Genomic DNA, 18,746 nt, shown 5'->3' with positions numbered 1-18,746 from the left:
TTTTACGTGCCGAAAACAATGCAAAATAATTATAAATGGCGAGTGAAATGGATAAATGACCATTTAACTTGACGTTTACCTTTATTGAAGATTGTTGTTGGCAAAGATAGTCAGGAGCGGAGAGGGAGAAGGCGAGGGTAGAGATCCACACCAACGACAACTTCTCAACATCTTTCATCGTTGGTGATCTCTGCTTTCATAACACCTTTACCCCTTTTGCAACATTAGCCTCCTTGTTTTCTTCTTCTTCTTTTCTGTCTTATTGTTGACTTCCCTTACTTCCTGGCGAGATGGGCCACATGGACACCATTGTTGTAGTTTGCAATGAGTTTTTTCTAGAATTAATTAGTGTTTCTTACCTTCTTAATCAAATTGCTGGAACTTGCAACTTTTTTTGTCCCCAGGGAGTCGGCAAAGCGTACACTGCTTTGTTCGGGCACTCCGTTTCGTGGAATGATACAGTCAGGGCAAACGGACATTTGAGTTTGCCAAATGAATGTGCCTTGCAAGATACCGTATTATTGTTTAACTAAGTAGGTGTGCTTTCAGTCCAAGTCTTTTTATTTATTTCTGTTGTGCAAGGTGGCGGTTATCATGCTGTACGCAACTGGCAAAGAGCGATCGCACTGCAGTGTGACACGTCTACGTTGCGTAGGTGCCTATGCGTACATGGCCAATTTTGAACGCTCTTTTATTGCAACAGTTTAACCTTTGACCCCCTTTGACCTATTTTCATCTGTTTTATTGATTGTTAGAGGACTAGGATGTGTTGTCATGATACATTGTTTACTGCCATCAGAAACTAACCCAAAAAAATAAATGTTTGATTAATATTTTAGAAAATCTATTTCTTTAAAGGCCCTACCTTGGCCAAATCAATATGTTTGCATAGTCATCATTTAGTCTTTCATGGCAGGATTCTGAAACCTGATCAATCAGAACCAAGTGGACCTTTAAGGAGGCCTTAAAAGGAACAGGCAGGAAAATACACCTTCGTGCTGAAGTAAACACTCACTAGCTGACCACTTCCGTGGCTGAACGTCCTCCAACAGAAACATCCCGTTCTCATTCTGTTAACATTTGCTAAAAGCAACAGAGCCTAGCTGTTCCGTGGAGAAATAAAACTCTATACTGTACTCGTGACCTTTTTTTAAGGATCCTCCACAGGGACAAACGGGGACCAATGAGCTCAAGTCTGACACAAAAGCATAGAATGTTGCTATGTTTATCAACCAGAAAACTCTCATCTTAAAATAATCATTTCAACTTAGTAGTATGTTACAGCAAAGTCAAAGTTTATGCAATGTTTTGGTGAAAAATTTGCGATGAGAATGAAGCGCTTTTATGCATGCTTCATGTTTCCATTAAGGTCTGCTAGGGGAGGCTTGTGAGTTTTTTTTTTTACCTAAACAACATGTTCATACATTAGGGATTAGTATTTGACTAATTATGGGGCAATATCAATTAATTTGGAATATATTTTTATGGGGTGAGATAATCTCTGAATGTTCTGAACTCCTTTTTCGGTGCCAGTGATGTATTGGGGGGATAGCGTATGACTTACCTCAACTTCCCATAGCTGATGTTATGTCTTCTTTAGACAGCAAAGTATTTAGTTGAGGCCGAATCAACAGTGCCTCTCCTAGGTTCAGCCAATAAGTGCACTCCATTTTGCTTGACACGATTCATCCGCAATCAATTCCACAGAATTGACAGAATTGTTCACAGTCAATCAGTTATGTCCATCCCTAACTTGCACACATATATTTGCTAAATGCTTTGTGTAGCTACAACAGAGGTGGCAGTGATTTGTCAGTAAGTCTCAAGTCTTTAATTCCAAGTCTCGAGCCAAGTCTCAAGTACAGATGTGCAAGCCCAAATCAAGTCTCAAGTCCTGACAGTTCAAGTCAAGTTCAAAGTCGTAGGCTTGAAATTTTTACCAAACAAAAATGTCATTTTTAAATTTTGCTGATTCACTCTATCATGGTTTTTAAAAAATATATTAATGAATAAATCATGCAGATTCGTGGTTGAATGTGGCTTAGTATTAGTCAAAATATATGCACATTAGGGGTGTCACGAGACACCCAACTCACGAGATGAGACGATGCACAAGATTGGGTCCACGGGAGTGAGACAAAACGAGATTTTAACATTCATTTTGAGAAATGTACAAGGAAAACATATGACTGGACAAACAAACGTTTTTATGTAACCGAGTCACAAAACAATGCAGGTGCGTTTTGAAATGTTTATTCTCCCACAAATCGACGCCCAAAGATATCAGTTGTATCGCACATCGCTACTCTCCAGTAGTCTGGCGCTCACAGAAATGTAATCCACACCCTTGTTGTTCGTTCTTAAACCTGATTGGATGGCGATAGATACGTTCAATGGGGCAGATTCTGTCGGAAAATTTGTAGTCTTGCTGGAAATGACATAAAGACGGTCATGTTAGTTGAATACTTTGAATGGGGACACATTTTACTCAACACACTCACTGAAAGCTCAAGATTATCAAGTCATCACGCCAAAGTACGAGTCGATTCCCGAGTCAGTGATGTCTAAGTCCAAGTCCAGTTGCAAGTATTTGATGATGTTCAAGTCAGGTCGAGTCTGAAGTCATCAAAAATGTGAGTCTAGTCTGACTTGAGTCCGAGTCACGTGACTGGAGTCCACACCTCTGAGCTACAAAACTTTGATTTATTGATACATTATTTTCTGGTTGTATTTTAACTGCTGCTGGTGACAGTACCCCCATTTGTGTTCCAAATTGCACAAAGTTGCAAAAGCGATGTCGTGCTCTCATTTCTGTCGACAGCAGCTCTCTTCACCTACCCTTCCCCAACCCATGCCCTTAAATTGCTTTGATTTATTAAGCCATATTCAGCCGATTTGCGTCAGAGCTGGCCAAGCGCCTCATGAGGCGTTGCGCTCCTGTAGAGCCGTGTCTCATGTCTGGACAGTGTCAGACTGCAGAGCAGCCTCCTCCAACCTCTCAAGCCTCCTAGCCTACACCTTTCATTGCTTTATTTGCCTGCAGATACACGTCAGCACACAAGTTGGATGCTGTTTTTCAACATTTTGACGAAGAAATGCATTGAATATTTAATTCTGATTAAAATGACTTAAATTAAATATAATATATGAAATAATGTTTTGATAGTTTTCCTTAAATAATTATCAATAATTACAATAATTTAGATTGCAATATAACATAAATAGTAAGTAATAAAATATAGTAGTGAATCAAATATGTAGGGGTGATTGTTCTTCTTGTCATCAGGAATCATGTTGCAATTGTTTTTTCAAATTCCTAATTCTTTTTGGGTCAGTAGGCACTTTTATTTAAACTGTTGAGGGGAAAAAGAGGCATTTATTTGAGGTGATGTACTGTAACTACACATTCAGGTCTTGAGTGTGCATTGGAGACTGTATAGATGTCTATCATTGTATTAAAATTGACTTATTATTATAGTACATCATTTATGCAGTGCTGTCAAATAAGGGCTGCACGGTGACCGAGTGGTTAGCATGTTGGCCACACCGTCAGGAGATTGAGAAGATCTAGGTTTGCCTCTCCGCTGGGCATCTCTGTGTGGAGTTTGCATGTTCTCCCCGTGCGTGGGTTTTCTCCAGGTACTCCAGTTTTCTCCCACATTCCAAAAACCGGCATGTTAGGTTAACTGGCGACTCTAAATTGTCCATAGGTATGAATGTGAGCGTTGCGATTGACTGGTGACCAGTTCAGGGTGTACCCTACCTCTCGCCCAAAGTCAGCTGGGATAGGCTCCAAGCATACCTAGCATACCTATGGATGGATGGTGTCAAACTCACTTAATATTTTTTATTGTGATTGTGACTGAATTTAACCAGCATTGACTTCAGTGAAGCCAATGGATGACTTAAAAATGTCGGTGTCGATTGTACACCAAGGGGGGCCGTCGCAGACGCCACTGCGTCCATTAAAAACAAATTCCGCTCAACAATAATCTGGCAAAAGGCTTTTTCCCTGGCAACAAAGACAGTAAACAGCAGCACTTAGCGACCTCTCAAGAACCTAATTGCCTATTAGGCACAATCGAGTCTTCCTTCATCCTGTTGCCTCTGCTGAGGGCTTCCGTCCCTTGAGACACACATTGACTGAAAACATAGACGAGCATGGCCCGTCTATACTGTAGAAGCACTTCAGCAGCTGCCGTGCTTACCTAACTTTTAAAGATGCTTTTTTGTTGAGCTTTTCAGGTCTTTAACAGCCTGTCATGTCACGGATATTATCTCACTCCCCCAAACGTCTGTAAAATCTGTATGTCCTTGATTATGTTGCAAATCTCCCTGCGTTATTTATCCATGAACAAGCACTGAGTGAGCTCAAAAACAGTGTTTTGCTTCTGTGCTTCTCAGGCTTGACAGATGAGAAAGTGAAGGCCTACCTCTCTCTGCACCCGCAGATGCTGGATGAGTTTGTGTTGGAGAGTGTTAGTGCTGAGACGTTGGACAGATGGCTGAAGAGGAAGACCAGCAGCAGGACTGCAGGTAGACCTACTCCCACGCACACACGCACACACACAGGTGCGAACGCTTGCGCTTTTCAACATCACTCCGATATTATGATTGGATCAACATATTTCAGTATACATTAATTCATTCATTTGCTATGCCACTTAATCCTAATAGCGGTGGTATGCTGGAGCCTATCCAAGCTGACTTTGGGCGAGAGGTGGGGTACACCCTGGACTGGTCGCCAGCCAATCGCAGGGCACATATAGACAAACAACCATTCACACTCACATTCATACCTATGGGCAATTTAACCTAACATGAATCATTTTTGGACATGTGGGAGGAAACCGGAGTACCCGGAGAAAACCCACGCATGCAAAGGGAGACACAAATTCCACACAGAGATGCCCAAAGGAGACACGAACCCAGATCTTCCAGATCTCCTGGCTGTGTGGCCAACATAACCACTTGGCCACCGTGCGGGCCTATTTCAGTATATTGACACAAAATTGTAATTTCTGTCACATTTTTCTTTGGTTGAATGTTTGTACGTTTTAGCCCACATAATTCGAAATAAGTCAGCCACAAATACAAACTGTCCTGATTATCACATCAATCTTTTGCTTTCTACCAACAATACAGTCACGATTCCGCATTGAGAACAGATGCTGTCTTTCTTTTTTTTTTCAAATGTGTATTTCATAGCATTTACAGAGCAGTGATTATCTCGTGAAATTACAGTCGTGTTTTGGAGTAATTTCCTCAGTGTGTGTCTGTATGATTTCCTGTTTCTATGCCCTCTCTGGCCTCTCAAACCAACTAGTGGGCGTGGCTAGTATATATATTTTTTTCATTGGGCTAGGGGCAGAAGTGACCCTGCTCCACAAATTCTGCCTAGCAATACTGGCTAGATAAATGTCAGCAGGGAAAAGAATCCAAGTAATGCTGTTCGATGTTGCTATGGCTGTTATATAGTTAGTTTTTAGTATTAAGTATTAATTCAACTATTTTTAAGAATTCAGTTGATTGTGTGGAGTTTATTACTGGGTCTTGAAGCAACTGAGGCAAAGTGGAGTGCAATGTTTGGCTGCAACCAGCATAGGCGCTGATGAGTCACTGTCAACTTGTTTTCTCATTTGTTGCGCTAGATTCAAGCCGACCTCTGTCGGGTAGCAAATCAAAACAGGAGTTTAGAACATTCAGAAAGCAATTCTTTCACGCCATTAAAAATAATATTTAAAGACTAACTAATTGATCAAGAACTAATTGATCATTTATGGCACTTGGAGCCTCAACTACAAAATTTACATCAAGTTCAACGGACAACCGGAAGAAGTCAAAATAGGAACTGGACAAATATTGAAGATGACAAAAAGGCCCTATGAAATCATTTTTTTCCCCCATATTCAATTAAAATTTTTTCCAAATTCAATTTTTTTCCATTTTATTTATTTTTTTAATTCTGTAATTTTTTTTTTTTTTTTTTTTTTACCTTTTACACTTATTTTGGCTTGGCTGACTGGCTCCACTGCTAGCTGGAGTTATCCGCCTAGCCTCTGGGCCACGAACTCCAAATGTGACTTTTTTTCTTTAAACCACAGTCACATTTTGCCTTTAAAACAAACAAGCAATGCGGTTAGTTCGGAGCTTGTTTTTGTCCCACACTGTGATGGCTGGCAGTAGATTCCATTTTTATTGGCCAATTCCGTGATTCTGTCTTGCGATTCCTTTAACACGGAAATCCTAGGGCCCAAAATTTTCAGTAACAGACTTGGACAAGCGGTAGGTTTAAGTAAGCTCTGCTTTTTCTTACTTGTTTTTGGACATGTTGAATTGTGCAAATGTAACCACGTGATGTTCCGTCATGTAACTCATGAAGCATGTCTGAAACCCCATGAAACGTTCCATCCCTTTGCATATAGGCTATGTAGGTGGTTGTTTAAAAATAAAATGCACCAAATTCTCATTAAGATCTGAGACTGCCTTTGTTGCATTTATGTATTCTTTTGGTCACTCTTTTTTAATATTTATCGTCAGGATGCGCAATATCCACAAGAAAGGCAGAACGAACAGGCGTTTATGGGTCGTTGGATGTGTTGGAGTGGGCCCAGTTTAGTGTGTACCATGCTCTCCATACACAGTAAGCTGTTTCCCAGACCAACGGCATCCATCAAGGGCCCACAGTGCTGGCGCTCAGCCCAGTCGAGCTGCTGACGTCAGAGGCGTCCTCCGGAGACATGCAGCCAGGCTGAAGGGGGCCCAGGGGAGGGGAGGGAGGTGGTGGTGGGTTTCATTTGTCAGCGGCGGTGGTGAGGGCGCTGGCTGTGGGTGTGTTGTAGTAAAGTGGCAGAGGATAGATTTGTCATGTTTCGAAGCAGCTCTCTTCAGACATACGTGCGGACGTGTCTCAAGCCCCTGGTGGTAATCAAGCTCTCTGGCGCCAAGTAGGAATAACTAACTGGAGTCATTTAGTTTGGGTTAGTGCAGAGGAATCAGAGCAGAACTTTATCACAGAGCAAACACAGAGTGTGAGGGGGAGATGCAAGATCATTTTACGACGGTTTTCCACATAGTTTAGCCCGTTAAGGTGAACGGACAGTCACTGATATTGTACACTTTTTGTCACATTCAAATACAGTCAAACCTCAATTTTTGAACGTCCCAATTTTGTATGATTCAGTTTTCGACAGAAATGTTTGTCCAAATTTTGCCTCGGTTTCTCGTACACTGTCAAGGTTTTATCGTACAATGTTGCGTGGAACAAACTGATGTACTTGACTCTTTGGCACATTGAATCTAGTGGCGGTAATAAAGATGTGGACGTACTACTCCCAGCATTGCAGGTTTATTCACACACCCAACACCAAATTTCATGATACAAGTTTACACAATACAACGGTATCCTGTGGGGATGCACAGTACTTTTTTTTTTTTTCAACCCGTGACCGATAACTTTCTGCTTCTCAAGACCGATACCGATAACTTTTTACATCTATTGTTTTTTTTTCATTTAGATTAGTGCACACGTGGAAGTAAGAGGGACTCAAACTAAGGCAATTTTGACAAACTGTACCTGGAGAATTATCTTAACCAAATATGACATCACTCCTATGAATAAAACATAATAAAAAAAATGTGTTGGTGTGGTTGCCTTGACAACGTGAATCCAATTTAAGGGGTGGAGTCTCGGAGTTAGCGCTGAAGAGATTATTTTTGGTTGAGATGTTTTTCCACAGCTTCCAAGCATAAATCATCAACCGTCCTCGTATCAACAGCAACAACTTAGGTTGTTTTTTTTTTTATTGAACTTGCTAGCATCTTTTATGTTAGCATGTTATGTGGTTATTTTTTGTAATCGTCCCTGACAAGTACTGTAGGTAGGATTTGTCGGTCTGCCTCATTGCCTCATTCACTCAAGTTGCTGCTTTACTGTTAGCAACTGTTAGCATGTTAGCATCCAGTCTCATTAGACTTTTGAAGTAGTACCTGACCCCTTCAGGAAGATGTAATATTTGAGTATGCCTTAGCACTTTTTTACTCAAGTTACTATTTTGCTATATGCTAACATGACAGGCTGTGAACTTCTTAACATCTTATCCAGTCTCATTAGGCTTTTCAGTCCACCCAGGATGGCGCATAACCCTTAAGGTTCTACTTTAGCACATTCTTTACTCCAGTTACTCTTTTCCTATGTTATCACGCTAACTGTTAGCATGTTAGCGTTATATCCAATCCAGTTTCAGTATTACCATTTTTTTTTTTTTGTAGATAGACATGCTTCTTCTTTTGGTTTTCGTTTATATTTACAAAAAAAAAAAAATTCACATTTATGCGTCTATTTTTTTCATCATTTGTCATATTCTAGTGACATTTAAGAACTCGGATTGTTTTTTATATTCTTCCTAAGTGCATCAGGATGATGATCATCATGTGATCATCACTGAGTTAACTGCTTCCCGGAAGCGCTCCCTGCAGCGTGTCCCGTTCTCTCGCTTATCATGTGATGGACAACATTGGATTACATCAGACTTACCCACAAGTGTGTGTCTGTGTGTGTGAGAGACACAGAGAAAGAAGGTGTGTGCAAAGGTTGTGCAACAGCATGCAATTCGTGATGGGGTTTTTTGTCGTATTTATTGTTTTAGTAATTCATAGGGTTGTAATTTCTGTTCTACTAAGTTCTTTTTTGGGACCAGCCTGCAGCCAACACATGTTCGTAGGACCTTGCTGATGTCATTTGATTGTCACACCTCCCTTGACCACTTGGTAATGTTTACTCAACGTCATGGGACAGTTAATACATGCTAAACCCTTTGCTGTAGCTATCCGGAGGCCCCTTGTCCTTTTGTCTGTGCCATCTGCTGTCACCAAGGTTCCAACTTGTTAATTAGGATCTTGCTGGACCTGCTATGATTCTGATGTTACTGTTTTGTGGGATATTTGTGTAAATGAGGCAAGCACATCTTCCTCACATCCGGGTTTAAATCTGTGTGGTGTTTGCATGTTCTCCCCATGCATGGGGCTTCCTCCCATATTCCATGCGTGTTAGGTTAATTGTAAACTGTGTATAGGTGTTAATGTGCATGTGAATGGTTGTGTGTACTGTATATATGTGCCCTATGATTGGTGTACCCAAAGTCAGCTGGGATAGACCCAATGAGAAGAAGTGGAATGGAGAATTAATGGATGGATGGACGTTTAATTTAATGGCTGATATGTTCAAGGGCATGTCTGATTCGTAGCCCACAAAAGAGGTCTCAGGTAAGAGTTTTGTTTCCAAGAAGCTAAATTAAGTGCAGTATTCCTGACCCATTTGCTCTTAACTGACATTGTAGGCCGTAATGTGTGGTTTTATTAAGCATCCAGCTGATCCATTTCAATGTGTCTTTAAAAAACTGCAAAAGAAATGTTTATTGCTTTTGTCTAATCGGCTTTTTAAGCAACTTAGCCCCAAAGGACAAGAGTATGAGGAAGAGCTGCTAAGCAGCTGATTCTCTTTTCTCAGTTGAGAGCGGATGGCATGACACAAAGACAAAGATAGGTTTGTCTGACATGCCCCAATTCCGCATACCACCCCCCACTAGTGGGATAAGAGCGTGGTCTCACCTGCGGGGCTCGGGAGATAGCGTATGGGGGTGCACAAAACTATTTGGGTCCAGCTTCAGATGCTGGAAAATGGTTTGTCTGAAATGCAGTAAAGAAATTAAAATAAACACAGTGTATTGTTTCCAGTGGAAAACAAACCTGTCGTGTAAAGTAACAAGCAAAGGCGTGAAGCATGAATATGTTCATGTTCGTCTCATACAGTACTGTGTTGTCACTCTTAAATACTGTAGAGGTCATTTTTAAGCAACAAATGTAGGCAAGTAACTGACAAGTTATTGCAAAATAGTTACTTACAGTTGTTTTATTGTGCACATTTTGCCTTCACTCTTGCAATTTTTCAAAAATTAATTAATACATTGCTATTTCGTGGTTGAATGTGGTCTATTATTAGTGGAAAAATTTATTTAAGCAAACTGTATGTATTCATGGTCTAAATTAAGCATTTTCAAGCATGAAAATGGCTAAATGAATGAAAATACAAATATAAGGCATTCAAAAGACATTGATATGAAGCGTAACACAGTATCTGTGACTTGTCGTGTGCACCTTTTAAGAAGCGGGTCCTGGGAAGTGATGTGTTTGATGTCAGCTAGTAGAGTTGAATGTTAGCTGAGTGCTAGCAGCAGGTTAGCAGTGGAGAGAGTGGCCGACAGCAGCTCCTGTGTGACTGTTCACTGCATGTGTTCTCTTCTTGTTACGCGATGGAAGTGCATCATGAGTCTCTCCTTAACAACAAACAGCGGCAGTAGAGTAGTATTCTACACTGGTCTCCGACTGTCAGTAACATTACATTGATGAGATGAATAGCCACCAGGAAGTATGCTGTCAATGCTAACGTGTAAGTCTGTCTAAAATGGCCTATTTTCTATTATTATGTCTACTATATTGGGTAATGCACTGTGAGTGTGAATGGTTGTTTGTCTATATGTGCCCTGCGATTGGCTGGCGACCAGTCCAGGGTGTACCCCGCCTGTTGCCCGAAGTCAGCTGGGATAGGCTCCAGCATGCCCCCGCGACCCTAATGAGGATGAAGCGGTATAGAAAATGGATGGATGGATGGATATTGGGTAATGCAAGTATCAAGGTGACTATAGGGGTGCTATTTCATGTCTACAGGGCTGTAATGATGTTTAAAAAAACATATTTAGAAGGTCATAAACAGGTTTTCTATGTTCTAACTACGAAAATATTCAATTTATTAATATTGAATCCTACTTAGTGGACATTTACTCTGGAACCAATTAACCGCATTAGACGAGGGACAATTGTAACCAGTCTTATTTGGAGTATATTTAATATAATGTAATATATAATATTAGAATATTTATTTTGTACAATTTTGCCACTGTCAATCATTTTTGCTAGTTTAGCAATCACATGAATTAAATGACATGTCTTTATTACGCACACTAATGCAAGTGAAAGCGTGTGCTGTGCTTTTGGACAATTTGAGTATTTGCATTTGACTTCTATTATAAATTGTGTCAGTTATCATTTAGAATCTGAATGGAGCAGTTGCATTACAGTCATTCTATGACCCCGCCATATGTTGCATGTGCGTGTGCATGGAGCTGTGCCGATGCCAAGGCCACCTCTTCCAATCGTGCGAAAAGAGGGGAAGCATGCCGCACCTGGGCCCTATTAGGTGTGCTCATACTAGCCAAACGTACAGTGCTTTAGGTGTTAATTGGGCCAAGGCACGGTATGATTGGCCTAGTGAGAGTACGCCCTACTTTGATGTTTTTGATGTTTTGCCATTCTTACATTGCTGCCATTTTTGTGCAATGTCCGAATAATTAGGTATAGGTCAGTTTAAGTCCAACTGTCATTCTGTTGCACTTTTCTCAATCAGAAGTCTGACATTCTTGACTTCCCAGTTTGCTAGAATACAGCAGAAGATCATAGCCAGCATGTCCTCCATAAACGAGGTCAATGCAGGACCACAACTAGGCCAACGTGTATCGAGCGCTGAGTCACTGCTCGCTCAGCATCCTGTGGGGGATTGTGTAACTGTGGCGGCAGATCAATAAAGCTCCTGTCAAGGATCCTGCAAGTTAGATGCAGCCTATAGATGGATTCTGCGAAGGTGAAGGGTCTTAATTTAGAGTAGTGTCCACACACCCTTTGACTGCTTCATGTTTAAAAACGATCAAACGCAAAAGTTCACAGCTTCGCTATTGATTTTACACAGCAATAGAACTAATAAATGTTAATAGATTTTCCTTCTAATTTTCATACTTATCTGCTCAAGAGTTGGTAGACAGATGAATTTGGCTGAATAGTTTCTAAGAACACATCTGCCCTCTCCTACTGTGTTTACTGAAAGCACAGCAGGTCCCTGAAAATATGGGATGCCATTAGAGCAGACTAGTCTTTATCACATGGACCTATGGACGCTAGCTCTTGGCTCCAGAGATAGCTGAAATGTCAATACTAGCATGGCGGAACATTACATTACTTTTGAGTATTGCGTTTCTTCATTTATTGCATTATGGCCCTAATTTAGACAGCCTTCCTTGTCAAGGATCTTGCATAATTTCAGAATCTTGCATAGTTCCACATCCCATGTAACACAACATGCAGAGTTGAATGCAATATTACATCATACTGCACCCACACTCTATTAGGATTCCTGTCAGCACTTTGTTAGCACTTTGTAAAATCCCATTGTTATTCAGATTTTTTTTCTACAATCAATTCTTGAGTTGTGTTCTGTTGCATGGTGTTATGAGCCATTTTAGTTGTATATTACATTAAAAGACTGTTTTGCAACAGGAAATGTGTGTGTAATGGGTTCAAGTTGGTCCCTGGCATCAATAAGTCATTACGAAAAACAAACTGCCTGAAAAGATGGGTTTTTTTTTCATTTTTTCTTCAAGGGTTTGCATTCTTTAAGTGCAGCTCCCCTGTCCTCGGTTTGACGTCACGCACGACCAGGGGTTCACTCTAAAATAGCTCTCACGGCTAAGTTAGGAAACTCAGGGAGGCATGTTTGAAACAGCAAACAATGTGTCCGCCTGTAATTCTTTCTTCACATGCACAGAGGGTTGCTTCAAAGCTCACACCAGCTTGAGTCAGCACTTCACTGGATCTTTTTTTCCTCCAATGCACCCGAGGCTTTGCATGGTTGGATCACATGAAATGTTATCAAAGAGATCGGAGCTGTTTCTGTTCTTGTGCTCTGTTGACTCGTGCGCTGAAGACTGCTCAAACTGTGTGAATGATTTTTTTTTCATCCCAAGTAGCACTCCCGGAATATAAATCCAGTAACTGTTATCTTTGGCTATCATCACATATTGTCTGCATCCAAAGTCAATATTCATATTGTTTGCTGTCTTCCCAACGGTCTTCAAATCCCACCAGGAATTTGCTCCAGAGTTCTTGGAATTGTGCACTTGTCAAGTTAAATGATTTATTTCTGGATTGTGTTTGTCATAACATTGTAATTGAAACAAATGACTCCCTGAGTAAAAGTGGAGGAAGTATAAATCCGCAATTTGAGTCCTATGTGTAGTCATTCTTTTAATTTATTCATTTCCTCATTCCCTTGAAGTCTTGGGACACTGAAGAATGTAGTCCCAAATGTGGCCAAGTAGTATTTTATATGGAGACGTCAGATGGTTTATTCTTTTACAGAAGAGGGGATGGATTTTTTTTGTAGGTTCCTAACATATGAAATTCTAGTTAATTTTTCCCGTAGGAAATAATGTAAATCCAATTAATCAGTTCCAGACACCCCAAATATGAACAAAAACTACATTTTATTGAGAAAAAATTTAGTTTTATGTGCAGAAATGCAAAATATATATAAATGACAAATGAAAGGGGTGAGAAGCAGAGAGAAGGGAGGCAAAGAGGGACAGGAGTGGATCCACAGCCACAGCAAATTGTCAACATCTTCGATCGTTTGTGATCTCTGTTTTGTTAACACCTTTCCCCCCTTTCGCGTCCTTGATGCAGACTTCCTGTGCACCCTGGCAAGCTCGGCCACGCCGACACCATCTTCACACTTTGCAATGACTTCTTTCTTGAATTTAATAGTCTTTTTCACCTTTCTCATACTGCAGGCACTGACAGCTTTCTTTGGCCCCATGGCGGGTTATTTAGCAGTCGCACTCAATAAATAAATGCACGGACAATGAGTCAGCAACACGTGGGATGGTTTGTTTGGGCACTCGATTCTGCGGAATGATAGCAGTACAGGGCAAACGGACTGGTTTGTGTAATATTCTCATTTGAGTTTGCCAAATGCATGTTCTTTACAGCCTAGGTTCCCAAAGTGGGGTATTGTCCTAGGGGGTACGTCAAATAAAAACAATTAGCGCCTAACACTCACAATTACGAGTGCGCCTGAATACCTCACTGCGCAGAGAGCACACAGCAGAAGGAAGGAAGGCAAGCATGAAGGTCTTCAATGCTCTGTGTGCACTATATGAACAATTGTTGTTTTTAAGAGTGTTTAATCTAGAAGATTTTATTGATATTGGTTTTGCACTCCCGGCATTGTGAAAACCTGTCAATGTATGTGCGTGACGGGATGAGAGAGTGGGGATTCTGAGGTTTTCTCACTGGTTGTATGCGGTGTTGTACTTTGGATATTGCTTTATCATGTTCTTGAACTTTCCCTTTCAATTTGGTGTCAAATAAATATGCAGACTTAAATCGTAGCGATCGCAAGTGGACAAAAGTAAAGCTCAAGTTCAACCCATTCAAATGGAAGGATCCCAACATCAGGCTGAAATATTAGAGATACGATATGTAGATATGTAAGATATGTAGGACGATTACTTATCTATTTATCGGTGCTCGTGTAAAATTTTTATCAAAATTTGACCATGCAAAATACAAATTTTGTACCCAGAATTACTTATTTACTATAGAATTAATTAACAAATTAATCATTTTCAATATTTCAAGTTAATGAAAAATTTCAGTTGTTAGTTTAGTTGTTTTTCTTGATGTCTCAGTGTTCCTCGTCCATCATCTACCATATTGTGTAATAAATATCAACAAGAGAGGAGAAATATGATCTGAGAGGAAAATTTAACCTAAAACACCTATATGCACGGACAACACTGAAAACTTTCAGCATTTCTGTATGTGGAATCAAGTTGTGGAATGGATTGAGTAAGGAACTCAAACAATGCACAACAATGAGCGATTTTAAGAAAAAGTACAAGCAGTTGATGTTCACAAAATAGAAAGAAGAAGAGACCTGAACCACTGTGTACATACAATACAACATCTAACCACTACTATACTGACTATCAACTCTTCATTGTGGTGAGTACATGGTCTGTACTCATTCATTATCAATCAAACACTTCTTCAATCATTCTATCAGTTATCATTATGCCTGTAGCTTCCTTTTAGTAAGTGAAAACCTTGGTTATGATCGCACTACATTGTCATGTAGCCTTACAAAGCATACCTGGAAGAAAAAGAGGTGAATAAATGTATTGCAATTGATGTGAAACTGATGAGGGGTAGGATTAAATAAGCTTTGCTTCTTCCTACTCCTTTTTGGACATGCAAAACTGTGAACTGTATTGTGTGATGTGCAACTGTTTGACTTGTATGCATGTTCAAGATGAATTAAAACCATGAACCATGAACCATATGTTTTTCTCTTCCACAGATGACACGCCATCAAAAGAAGTCACCAGGGTATGTTTTGCCTCTATGTGAACATACTGTGTGACGTGACATTAGAAGATTTCACATGGGATTTCTCAATATCTGCTTTCATTTATTTGATTGCACACAAATACCTATCACTTGTCTAGCACCGTGCCACATCTCAACCGATTCTTTGCCTTCTGTTTTGGGATGGTAGTAGTATATACAGTACGTGTCTTATCTTTGTCTTGAAAAATCCGTAAACACATTTTAGTGAGATATGTCTGACTCCCGTATTTTGTAGGTCACACCTTATTCTGACGCCTCAATGCCCAAAGGAAGCAGCATCTCAGTCTACTCAGTTGGTTCTATGACCTCAATGAAAGGGACTTACAAACCCATATACACAGAAAAACGAGGGTCGCTCAGCCCTTTGGTGCGTCATCCATACGTCTGTTGAAACAGGATGTGGGAGGGCCAAATGGATCCCAAGGGAGAGACTTTCTAGTACGCCTCTCTCCATGACGCCTCCACAGCCTCCCTGTAGGCACAGACATGACAGGTCTTTGGCCCCTCACAAGGCAGGAGGTCTGCCGCTTACATAAGCTCACTTTTAAGATGAATGTGAGCATCAAAGCTCGCCACTGCTTTAATCAGAGCTGTCAGACTTCGATGGCCCCCTCTCGGGATGCAGTGGGGATGATCCCTCAGCGAGAATGCAGCGATGAGCGGGGCGTTTAAGTGTGACGTGGTGGGTAAATGTTGTGATGAAAAGTTCTGTCTTTCTGAACCAGAAGCCAGAAACCAGAAAAGAATCCTTGTTCATTCAACAAAGAAAGCTTACAGTCGTGTTCTGTAGAGGTCTGTAGAGACGATGCATTGTGGTGAGATTATGCAATGTAATTTCTGTGTGTTGTGTCCAGCAGTACCAGGATGCAAACATGCAGGGCGTGGTGTATGAGCTCAACAGCTACATGGAGCAGCGCCTGGACACTGGAGGAGACAACAAGCTATTGCTCTATGAGCTCTGCAACATCATTAAAACAGGTAGAAGACTGCATTATGGTTATGTTTCAGCTTGGATTAAAAATCTTTAACTTTTAAAAAATAACACGTTTCCATGAACATTTCAACTCTATGCGACTAACGTGACATTATTTTTTCTCATAATATAATAATATTACGAGGTTATTCTCATAAATTTGTGACTTTTCTTGTCGTTAAAATACGACTTTTTTCTGTTAATATTTTGACTTTATTTGGGTTTTTTCCCACCTATTTCATCTTTGTTCTTGTCAATTTTCTTCTCATACCTAGGACTTTATTCCCATAATATTTTTACTTTAATCTCTTAAAATTTTAACTTTTACGCAACCTAATTTTCTAATACTGACAACTTTATTGGTTGTTTTGTTGTTTCTCATAATATTATAACTTTTTTATTATTTCAATTTTATGCTCCTAAAATAACATTAGTTTTCCTGATAATATTATGATGTTATTCTTGTGAAATTACTTTTTCTCATTTGATTGCAACGTTTTCCTCTTAATATTTTGACATAATTCTAAAATTACTGATGATTTTTCTATTTTTGCAGTTGGTGTTTTTTTTTTTCTTGTTAAATTATATTCTTAGAAAGTGCCAGGGGCCAATAAAAAAACAGCCGGGTGCTACAAATGGCCCCCAGGCTGCATTTTGAACACCCCTGCCTTACATCCCAAATTATATTTTATTAAATAAAATATATAAGCATCTGTTCAAATGAAGCTATCAATTCTGATAACCACAACGTTTCTGCAGGTTTATTGCTTGTTTACTCAGGAAAATGTCTATGATAGGTTTACAACAAGAGAAACAGATTGGAATAAATCCAGAAAAACAGCATTAAATAAATAAATTAATTCGTATTTTATGGAGGGAAATAAGTATTTGATCCCCTACCAACTGGCAAGCATTCTGACCCCAACAGACCACTTATGTGCCCATGAAGCACACAAATTAGTCTTTTCCCTTTAGGACACTACTCCTAATCTAAACTCGTGGATTAAAGAGTCACAGAATCAGTCTGTTCCATTCAAACCTCTCCACCTCCACGGGCAAGACCAAAGAGCTGTCAAAAGGACCTCTGGGACAAGATTGCAGACCTGCACAAGACCGGAATGGGCTCAAATACCACCAGCAAGAACCTTGGTGACAGGGTTCCCACGCAGGTATGGGAAGACAAGGTTTGTGTGACGTGGTCAGATTAGACCAAATTTTTGCGGTTTGGCATCAACTTGACAACATCTTTTTTGGAAGCAGAGAAATGCTTCGATATGAGCCCAACAACACAATCCCTACTGTCAAACATGGAGGTGGAAACAATTTGCTTTGGAGCTTTTTGTCTGACCAAAATGCCTCTTGAGATGTGTGCAACCCTAGTGACCGACTACAAGAAACGTCTGACGTCTGTGCTTGCCAATAAGCAAGTACTGAGCCATGTTAATCAAATACAAATGAATGTAAAACCTTTATTTAATGCTACTTTTTCTGGGTTTATTTTTTTACATTCTGTCTCTCTTGGTTCAAATAAACCTACCATAAAAATGTTGGACTGTTCACATCTTTGAAAGGGTGTAAATTTGCAAAATCCACAGGAGCTAAAATACTTTTCCCCCACTGTATAAGGATGCTGTCCTGTTGCATTTCCGCTTTCCTAACCTGATCTCTTGTGTCTTCTTTTTCCTGCAGCAACAAAAGCTGACGGATTTGCACTTTACTTTTTGGGCGAATGCAACAATGTAAGTGTAAAAGTCTTTTCATTTGGCACATTTTCTAAACAACCCTAATTTAGTGTTTGAAGTTTCTTTCTTTCTCTTTTTGTGTCGCCTTTATTTTTTTTCTTTCCCATGCTTGCATGCACACAGAGTTTATGTTTGTTCACCCCAACGAGGGCCAAGGATGGTCCCCCAAGCCTCGTTCCCTCGGGCCCCATCGCATTCGGAACAACCATTGCAGCTCATGTTGCCAAGACTCGCAAAACACTTTTAGTAGAAGACATCATGGGGGTAAGGTTTTTATCTGTCAATCAATGTTGAATAACTCGTGGCAGGCACCATTTGGGTTTTGTGTGAATTTAGTAATTTCGTGATACATGTACATCATTGCGTGAATTCACTCAGTCAACATTTTTCTGAAGCACCGTTTCACAAATTCCAGCATGAAGTTCAGAAAAATTCATAAAAGCAAAAAAAGAAATCATTAAAGTAAATTTTTGTATTATAACTAGCTTATATTGGAATACATGTTCCAGGACGAGCGCTTCCCAGACGGCACAGGGCAGGACTCAGGGATCCGCGTTCATTCTGTCTTGTGCCTCCCCATCCTCACTGCCATCGGGGACCTCATTGCCATCCTGGAGCTACATCGACACTGGGGCAAAGAGCCCTTCAACCTCAGCCACCAGGAGGTCAGCTCCACCCGTACAAAACACACAAGATTAGAACTCTGGAGACAAGGCTGATATTAAACTGAGTTT

The 18,746-nt window shown here is 40.2% G+C and overlaps 1 protein-coding gene across 5 annotated transcripts in view; it reads left to right on the top strand.

Annotated features, from left to right (window-relative positions):
- pde10a (phosphodiesterase 10A) overlaps window positions 1–18,746 on the top strand; it is a 76,161-nt gene that overhangs the window by 40,856 nt on the left and 16,559 nt on the right. For 3 of the 5 annotated variants that reach the window (XM_054798857.1, XM_054798855.1, XM_054798858.1), the window contains 6 exons: window positions 4,405–4,536; window positions 15,248–15,276; window positions 16,152–16,275; window positions 17,960–18,009; window positions 18,136–18,276; window positions 18,522–18,677. In XM_054798857.1, coding sequence (XP_054654832.1) covers window positions 4,405–4,536; window positions 15,248–15,276; window positions 16,152–16,275; window positions 17,960–18,009; window positions 18,136–18,276; window positions 18,522–18,677 — 632 coding nt within the window. The remainder of the gene's footprint in view (window positions 1–4,404; window positions 4,537–15,247; window positions 15,277–16,151; window positions 16,276–17,959; window positions 18,010–18,135; window positions 18,277–18,521; window positions 18,678–18,746) is intronic. The other 2 variants (XM_054798856.1, XM_054798859.1) reach the window with 1 other exon arrangement.

Source organism: Dunckerocampus dactyliophorus, chromosome 14 (genome assembly GCF_027744805.1).
Source record: "Dunckerocampus dactyliophorus isolate RoL2022-P2 chromosome 14, RoL_Ddac_1.1, whole genome shotgun sequence".
Taxonomy (NCBI): Eukaryota; Metazoa; Chordata; class Actinopteri; order Syngnathiformes; family Syngnathidae; genus Dunckerocampus; species Dunckerocampus dactyliophorus.
Note: the sequence above shows the minus strand (reverse complement) of the source record. Positions and strands in the feature narration are given on the sequence as shown.